At 51.3% G+C, this 9,434-nt stretch overlaps 1 protein-coding gene across 1 annotated transcript; it reads left to right on the top strand.

Moving 5' to 3' along the window:
- Window positions 1-416: 416 nt before the first annotated feature.
- IRX2 (iroquois homeobox 2) lies at window positions 417-7,524 on the top strand. Its single transcript, XM_085606084.1, has 3 exons — window positions 417-1,043; window positions 3,260-3,665; window positions 6,092-7,524. The coding sequence occupies exons 1-3, from the start codon at window positions 756-758 to the stop codon at window positions 6,817-6,819; spliced, it is 1,422 nt and encodes a 473-aa protein (XP_085462210.1). The 5' UTR covers window positions 417-755; the 3' UTR covers window positions 6,820-7,524.
- Window positions 7,525-9,434: the final 1,910 nt, after the last annotated feature.

Raw genomic sequence — 9,434 nt, 5'->3', positions numbered from 1 at the left:
CAGCCTACAGCACCTCTGCACATGGGCCAGTGTGCAGCCTACAGCTCCTGCGCACATGGGCCAGTGTGCACCGGTACAGCTTCACCGCACATGGGCCAGTCAAGTTGCTGTCATCTCTGTAGGTGAACTTTGATTGACAGGGATGAATCTGATGGAAGGTCTGGTGGTTTAGAAAGGCCCCCCTTCTTCTTTACACGCTGGCCTCTTGAATCGGAAAACACGCATACTTACCCCCTCACACACACACGCTTCCGCTTTCATTCGCCCAGTGCCTCTCTGACGCCAGCGCCTTGACTCCCTCTCCTCGCTCACCCAGTGCCATCTCTCCCCCGCCTCCCCCCGCTCCGCTCCTCTCCTCCATGTGCCCTTTCTCCGGAGGAGGCGTGTGAGCGGGAGGAGGCGAGGGCGGGCCCCGCACACATGCAGATGAGGAGCCAGTGACGGACAGCCGGCTCCCCAGCGCTCCTCGGAAACTCCAAGTCCTCGCACTCACCTCCTCCCCGGTGAAAAGTGGCCAGGCGGCGAGGTGCGGGCGCGCAGAGGCTGCCGTGCTGTAGGAGAGTCCGAGAGCAGGAGGAGAGGCAGCCAGCGGACAGCAGCACCCGTCCCAGGCCCCCGGCCCCCCACAGCATGCACCCCCTCGGCCCCCGGCGTGCCCTGCTGCCCCCGAGGCACCGCTCGCACCCTTGAGCGGATCCGTGCGCCCCGACCCCTCCTGCAGCCCCCGCACTGCGCCCGGCCACCCCCGGCCCGCCATGTCCTACCCGCAGGGCTACCTCTACCAGCCGCCCGGCTCCCTGGCGCTCTACTCCTGCCCGGCCGCCTACGGAGCCGCCCGGGGCGGGGACGAGCTGCTGGCCCGCTCCGCCGCCGCCTCCTCGGGCTCGGCCTTCAGCCCCTACCCGGGGTCGGCTGCGGCGTTCAGCGCCCAGGCTGCGGCCGCGGCAGCGGCGGCCGCGGCGGCCACGGGCTTCGGGGGCTCCCTGCACTACTCCGGGGCTGGAGGAGACCCCACGTCCGGAGCAGGATTCCCAGCCTACATGGTGAGTCCCGGGTCTTGTCACGGTGACCGCGGCGGTGCCAGGGTGCCTGCTGGTGCCCAGGCCGGGCTGTTATTAGGTCGCATGTACGGTGGAAGGGAGCATGAACGTGCAAATATGTATAACCATAAATGTGTCACACTTGTGTTCACGTGTGTTTATGGATATATGTACCATCTGTGGGCCTGACCGCGAGCTCATTCAAATATGTATATAAGTGACTGTGTCAAATGTGCCCATATCTTTATGCGTGCATATGATTCACGTACAAACGCACGTATGTGAATATATGTATCCTGTGTGTGTTCTTTCACATGTGTGCATAAGCTTACATGTCGCATGCGTATAGAAGTGTGCATATTTATGGAATGCTTGTGTACTGTATAGTTGTATATGCAAACCTTTGCGCGTATATGTTTCGGATGTATGTGTGTGGCTATGCACACGAGGAGAACGTATTATGTGCATACTTCTGTATGTGTATATGTACGCATGTGCATTATGTTTATAATGTATACGTGTGCATACGCTCGTATGTGCATGTGTACATAATCCATGCATCTGTGTGTAGGTAGGATGCATTTTGTGTTATTTGTATGTATAAATATGCGTGTATATAGATATACAAGTACATGCATGTACATACAGGCGTATTTATATGTGTTTCTATATACATGCATAAAGATATGTTTGCAAATATTTGTATGAAGTGTATACTATGTATACGTACTCAATTCACAAGCCAATATTTTTACAGTATATTATATGTGCATGCAAATTGAATGAATATATTAAGAAATGCTTAAAAATAAGCATGTGCACGTGCATGTATACCCGTAAACATATATTTAAAGGGAGCGACGTCATTTATAGAGTTATTCTGACAGTAACATTGATGTAAATATACAGTAAGCATCCGCGTGTAGAAATGCTTTTGCATACGTTAATGCGTGCTTCTGCATTCATAATAAAAGGTGATAATAAGCTGGTCTCTCTGGGAGTTCTGAGCCGGTTTAACTGCGCACTTATCATTTCTGTGACTGGGCCCTGGTGTTTTATGCAGTATCCACCGAGGCTATAAATTGGGGATTTTACTGGTAATATCAGTGTATTCCGCAGAGAGGGCAGCTACTATTGTTCGATAAATCGCCTCTTCAGTTCCACCTTGGCTGAGCCCCGCACGGCTTGTTTCGTGCGTTGAATTCTGCGCTTTAACCCACCCATCTCTGTCACTCTGGGCCTGTGGCGGGCACTCTATTTGTTATTGGGAGAGCGTTCGGGCCAGTACCAGCCAGCGGTGGGCACCCAGCCTGGAAGTCATTGTTTTTATTTACCTCGTTAAAAGGAAAGGCGATATTTTGTTGGCGCCCTCCTCTTTCTTAGCGCCCAGACTCAATAACCGCGCTTCCCCATTAAATGGAAACCCGACTCTGCGGGTGCCACGGGGCAGTGAAAGGAAAGCTGTGAAAGTGAGGTGTTCCCGCTGCCCTGCAGCAGGCCCCGGTGGACTGCAGTAGGCCGAACCGCTCTCTACGCGCCTAGAAGCCAGCCTTGGAACCTGGGAAGTTACCCAAGTTACTCCCGAGGCCCCGACACACTCGCCTGTCCACCACCAGTCTGCACCTCGGCATCCCCCTGCTGCACGGCCAATTTACAGCGCCGAAAAGAGGCGAATTAAAATGCTAATTGCGCCGCATTTCAGCAATTCGAAACGCTGCATATCTTCTGATTTGTAAATCGGATTCTCCATGCACGAGGGCGCTGAATGGCTAAGAGGGGGCTTTTGTCAGAGGTCCGCTGTAGTAAAGAGGAAGCAGGGGGTGGGGTGAGAGCCCCCTTTTGCACTTTTGGCGAGAGGGACATACAGATATGCGTAATCTGCAGCCCACGCACCGCATTCTAGATACAAACGGAAACGTAATTCAAATAAAAGCACCCGATAGTCTCCTATTGAGCTCGACCTGCCAAAATATTAATTTCCAACCACAAAGAATAGCATGAAAACACAGACAAATTAAAAATAGGCTCTGCTCTTTTTTACTTTTGGTGATGGTATTCTAGGCAGCTATGTTTCTGCAACTAAGGATGCGAAAAAATGCGTTCACTGGTATATTCTACAGTGTGTGATGTCATATTTGGTGTCATTAAATGTTTTATTGGTGGCTGACGTCACGTAAAATGGAGGTCCCACTCACGTGAACTCTGTCTTTGCTTTGAAGGGGTCTCCGTACGACGCCCACGCCACTGGCATGACTGGTGCCATCAGCTACCACCCGTACGGCAGCCCGGCCTACCCGTACCAGCTGAACGACCCGGCCTACCGCAAGAACGCCACCCGGGACGCCACGGCCACCCTGAAGGCCTGGCTGCAGGAGCACCGCAGGAACCCCTACCCCACCAAGGGCGAGAAGATCATGCTGGCCATCATCACCAAGATGACCCTCACCCAGGTCTCCACCTGGTTCGCCAACGCCCGGCGGCGGCTCAAGAAGGAGAACAAGATGACGTGGGCCCCGCGGAACAAGAGCGAAGACGAGGACGAGGAGGAGGGCGAGAGCGAGCGGGGCAAGGAGGGGGCCTCCGACAAGGGGCAGGAGAGCAACGAGGCCTCCGCCGAGGACGAAGGTGAGAGTCTGAGCTGTACCCCCTCACACACGCACGCAACGTCACACCCACTGGTGTCACGGAAGGCTAGGGTGATGCCACTCGGTGAGGCGAGTCACGCATTTCATCACAAAGCGCGGGTCATTTTTCCGCATATTTCCTCACAAATTAAAGCGCCTCGAGCTTTCCAGACACTGTAGAAAATACAATGCGCTAAATTAATTGCCTAATGCAGTAATCTGTATGGCCTCAAACACACGTCACAGTTATGAAGAGGGGATGCAGCCCTGTGATTTCTCTCCTGCCACTTCTATTCCCGTGTGCACGACGAGAAAACAAATCTGTGAGTACCAAGTTGCAAAGAATAACCGGAATTAATCAGTTTCTCGCACTGGGCGCTGGATGTGTGCCCTCTGCACACTGGGTTACCATGTCTTGTGTGTAATGTGGTCCAGATAATGTGTAAATGCACCTGCACATTTTACCCTTCAATTCCACATACCCATTTACACGTCTTTGCCTAAAGGTGGGATGCAAAATTCCCGGGTGCAAATGTGGTTGGGATGTTATTTAATGGAACTGAGGTGAGTACTTCAGTTTTGTCCACTTTTCCGTGCAATCTCTTTTGCTCTAGTGGTGATATGCCCCATTAACAGCTGACGATGAGTTCGTGGACCAAACAGTATCATGTCTAATGTATGCGCGGCTGCCAGTGCTAAAACGTGCTTTCTCGTGGGTCTAAACCGGCCTTCCAGTGGAGTCGCGCAGGCCTAGTGAAAAGTGCCAAACCGGTGCAAATAGTGTCTTGCCTCTTTTAGGACTGCTCATATTATGTTATGAATCGAGTGCAAATTGCTTGCCCTTAGATTTGCGCAAGCTGTCATCACTAGCTTGTACAGCGCATTTATTGTCCATGCACAACTATGTGCAACAGGTAATACCAGGGAAAGTTGGTGCAAACCTGTTTATTTACGTTGTTCCCCATTACTCATCATCAAGCTTATAATAAGTTGCGCGCGCACACACCAGAAAAGCGAGACAACTGTTCTCTCCCATGTGTTTACATCAATGTGTTATTCGCCCTTCTTAAAATCGGGCACAAGTGCAAGCAACAGTGCAAGTAGGAGAAGTCAAGAACTCAGAACAAAAAAAATAAACAAACAAAAAAAAATGAAATCTGAACAGCCTGAGCTATTCACATGAATCTGAGATAACTGCGTGGTGACAGACAGACTACCATGCTACTTAAAGCAACAGACCCCATAATAATAAAAAATAAAAATAAAAAAACACCAATCTCTGTTAGGCCCGATGGGCCCGGCCTGCTGCTTGCTCATTTGGAAGCATGCAAGTAACATTAGAACAACTACACGTCACCCGGGCATTTAGCGGGGTCGTAGCTAGCAGGTGCGGTGGTATCGGGGACAATGTTTCAATGGCGTCTGCACCCCAGTTCTAGCTGCTTTCCACTACCCAACCCGTGTGTGTGTGTGTGGGGGGGGGGTGAGGGGGGTTACAATGGCTCCGATGGTGCAACACTGGTTCTAATATCCGATGCAGGCCGAAGACATCTCAAGTGGTCAGTGTGAGCTCCATGTATTTAACCCTAGAAATCTTTTATTTACAGTTCTGTATTTAGGAATGGACTTCTATAAATTGCAGGGGTTCCATTCGGGAACGGGCGACTAATATACCCCTTTCCTTGGGCAGCACACACCCCTTGAGACAGTGGTGAGACAGTCCGTGATTGGATGAAGGGGCCTCCACCGCACACTAGGTGACCTTTGTGCACACGCCCCTTGAGAGAGTGAGTGGCGGTCTCGTCCATGATTGGGTGAAGGGCCCGCACCTCACGCTAGGTAACTCTTGCACACGCACCCTGAGGCAGTGGCGGGACAGTCCGTGATTGGCTAAAGTGGCCTGCTACTCACCTAGGTCACCTTTGTGCACACACACCCCCTGAGACAGTGACGGGACAGTCCGTGATTGGCTAAAGTGGCCTGCTACTCACCTAGGTCACCTTTGTGCACACACACCCCCTGAGACAGTTGCGGGACAGTCCGTGATTGGCTAAAGGGGCCTGCTACTCACCTAGGTCACCTTTGTGCACACACCCCCCCTGAGACAGTGACGGGACAGTCCGTGATTGGCTAAAGGGGCCTGCTACTCACCTAGGTCACCTTTGTGCACACACCCCCCCTGAGACAGTGACGGGACAGTCCGTGATTGGCTAAAGGGGCCTGCTACTCACCTAGGTCACCTTTGTGCTCACATACCCCCTGACTAGACAGTGACGGGACAGTGCGTGATTGGCTGAAGGGCCCGCTCCTCACCCTAGGTGACCTCTTGCACGCACCCATGGGAGCATCCCGCAGCAGATGATGATGAATGTCGTTGCACCAAACACTCAGCGTTGACCATGGCCTTCTTGCTTTTCTCTCCTATAGGCATCAGCCTGCACGTCGACTCCATGACCGACCACTCCTGCTCGGCTGAGTCCGACGGCGAGAAGGGGCCCTGCAGACCCGGGGAGCGCCTCTGCGAGTCCGGGTCCGAGTCCAAGGACAAGTACGAGGACGACGACGACGAGGATGACGACGAGGTGGAGGAGGACCAGGACTTGCCCAGCACCAAGCACATCCCGGCGTCGCCGCTGCACGGGGTGGAGAGTGTGATCCTCGGCCACCAAAACCACGTCAGCCAGCAACAGAGGGAGGACATGGCGAGGACCCCAAACAGGACGGCTTTGAATAGCGCCACCTCCCCCAGCTCCCAGGCACAGACTGTAAAGCCCAAACTCTGGTCTCTGGCGGAAATCGCCACCTCGGACGTCAAGCAGCAGGGCCAGAGCTGCCCCTCAACCGCCCTGTGCCCCACGCCCACCTCCACCGCCGCCCACGGCGCAGCGTACTCCCCCTCTTCCCTTCTGGGACGACATATTTACTACACTTCGCCGTTTTACGGCAACTACACAAACTATGGCAGCTTCAACGCGGCGCTGCAGAGCCAGGGCCTGCTGAGGTACAGCCAGGCGGCCATGGCCTCGGGGGAGGGTCTGGGTCAGACCGTCATCACCACGGGCTCGGCCCTCAAGCAGGCCCAGGACTCCCGCCAGTCAGAGCAGCACTTCCGGGCCTCCAGCTATGAGCCCAAAAAAGGTGAGCCGGTCCTCTAGCCGCTGTGTGAGCCGTCGACCCTCCCCACCCAACACAACGTCGAGCTCAGCAGGGTGGAACTTTCACACTAAATTGGCTTTTTAAATCGAAGGAAGTTCTGAGACATCTCTAGACACACCTCTTTTGTATATGCATTAATTTTATACAGACTTCAGCATAGAGTGCACTACGGTATTTATTTGTCGGCTCGCTGGGAGAGTGCCAGGCCTCGAGAGTGGGATGTCCCCTTTAATCACTTGTGATATTTATGGTGCGAGTACATGGTATACTTGAAGCCACAATGATTCAGAAGGCAAAGTAAAAGGGGCTATAGGCACCAGTGACCCATGTCACAATATACCATTTTATGAGTACATTTTCAGCAATGCGAAGCAGCTGTGAATGACTGCACCTCTGTGTATGCAGACAGGTGCACAGTGTGTGTGCGTGTGTGTGTGTGTGTGTGTATATATATACATACACACACACATACACACACCCAACTGTATTACATCCATTTTGTACTGTGTAGTAAAGGTAACATTTTAGTTATTTACCGGAGTAGAATGAAATCCACACAATTGTTTACTGCCTCGCAGATTGTGCGTTACAAAAACTTCACACATGGAAACAACTCCTTGCCTTCTGCCTTTGATTACATTTTTAAATTTACCTTGAAATACACACGATAATACGTCATGACATAAACTATATATGCAGAGATTAAAAAAAAAGGTAAATAGCAGCATGCTGTCTATTGCCATCGGTGAGTGAGGAGAGGGGATTCACGATGGCCCGTTCTTCCTCACAATAAATAACTAATTCCAACATATATATATATATATATATATATATATATATATATATATATATATATATATATATATATATATATATATATATATATATATATATATATATATATATATATATCTGTGTGTGTGTGTTACAGATTAAACAGAGATGTGTCCCCCAGGTAGCCTGCACTGCTGGAGGCGGGGCGCTGGGGAGGGAGGGCGCTCTGCAGCGGGGCTTTAAAGTACTTAGCCGGCCGTGCCCTGTGACTAACTGACTGCAGCCCTTTGACAGGTGCCCCTGGCCTGTGCGCGGCAGCAGTTCAGCCCCAGAGGCGCTGCCCAGGGCAGGGCCTGGCATCGAGGCCCAGGGGGGCTCTCGCTGCCAGCTGGGACGAGGCTCCCACGCGCTCCGGAGCTGCTGCGGCCTCGCTTAGCCCTCATTTCCTGCTCCATTACCTGTGAGGCTGATTAGAAAACAGATCACTTGATCCCGGCGTCACGCTCCTCTGTGGTGCTTTGTGCCGCAGATTGACTCTGACAGGCCCGACCCCAACCCCTCAAGGTTGTTGTGAGCAACAACACCCTGGCCAGCCACGATTATTTATTGTACAAAAGTATTAATATTACTCACAAATAAAGCGATTTCTTCAAAGTATATCAATCGCAGCAGCGGCGGCACCGCATGAAAAACAAGTGTGGGAGCGGTGATGTTGGGTGCAGCTGTGACGTCCCCCATAGGCCCCGCCCACTTCGACATCTGATCGCAGCCTTGGGCCTGGTGAAGGTAGAGTCCTGCACCGAGGTGGCTTTATTTCAGAAATGGCCATCATGTTGGTAGTCCAATTGAAGGGAGAGGAAGTGTTTGATCCCAGTGGCTATGTTCACAATCAGCGTATTGTAAATCCCAGAGAAACACCCGGGTTCTCCTATGCTACATGTGTGTGGTTCTTTGGCAGATGTTGGGGCATTAGGCACGCGCGCACACAAACATACCAGGGATGTTTACACTTCTACCTCTTAAAATCCACATTATCTTGTAACCTGGTCCCAAATGGCAATCATACCAAGTGAGGAGCCATTCAGAGTCCAAGCCTCGAGTTAAAAAATAAACAGCTGCAGCTCTCTGTCCGCTCTGGTCAGAGGCTCAATCTACAATAGATGACCTCTGACCTGCTCTGCAATAGGTCACTGCAGGACACTATAGAAGTCAATTACCTAATGGAGAGTTCCCAGACCAGCTTATGCCCGACTTTCAAGCTTCGGTTTTCATATCTAAGTTTACTGTTATTCCAAAGTCAGTCATTTACAATTTAGGTCAGATTTCAGGCTCAGAACGGGCATGAAATGAACGCAAAGGCGGGGTGCCTTCCAATGTTTGCGTTTTTCCTCAGTCTACAGGTAGGTGTCACAATTGCTCTAGATAAATATACCCACGTCCCTTCCCTCTCCCTGAGCTAAACACAGAGCTCGCCTCTCTAAACCCCACGACAGCATTGCCGAGCTGCAGAGAGACCACAGAGCACTGCGCACATTAACCCTAAGGATTCCAGCTACTGCACTCGGAATTGTTCACCACACTAGCAGCACTGTTGTCTAGTATAGATTCCGCTTCTGTGACTTTCGAAACGTAGAAATCTCTTCGACTCTCAGGATACCACGAGCACTTCATTGCCACGGTGTTGTCACAGCCCCCTAGTATGGCTGGATGTAATTCTGAACGTTATTTCTAAAAATAAAATAAAAAATGTGTGTACAGTAGAGATACAATGTGATCTAAGAACTGAAGTGCTTACAAACTAACAGAGACACAGAATTTGATATTTATTTTTATAACATTG

The sequence above is a fragment of the Triturus cristatus genome, chromosome 5_1, assembly GCF_964204655.1.
Source record: "Triturus cristatus chromosome 5_1, aTriCri1.1, whole genome shotgun sequence".
NCBI classification, from domain to species: domain Eukaryota; kingdom Metazoa; phylum Chordata; class Amphibia; order Caudata; family Salamandridae; genus Triturus; species Triturus cristatus.
Note: the sequence above shows the minus strand (reverse complement) of the source record. Positions and strands in the feature narration are given on the sequence as shown.

Coding starts and splice junctions, on each gene's coding strand:
- IRX2 (XM_085606084.1), top strand. CDS start 756: ATGTCCTACCCGCAGGGCTACCTCTACCAGCCGCCCGGCTCCCTGGCG. Junction 1,044..3,259: donor CAGGATTCCCAGCCTACATG/GTGAGTCCCGGG, acceptor TTTGCTTTGAAG/GGGTCTCCGTACGACGCCCA. Junction 3,666..6,091: donor GGCCTCCGCCGAGGACGAAG/GTGAGAGTCTGA, acceptor TCTCTCCTATAG/GCATCAGCCTGCACGTCGAC.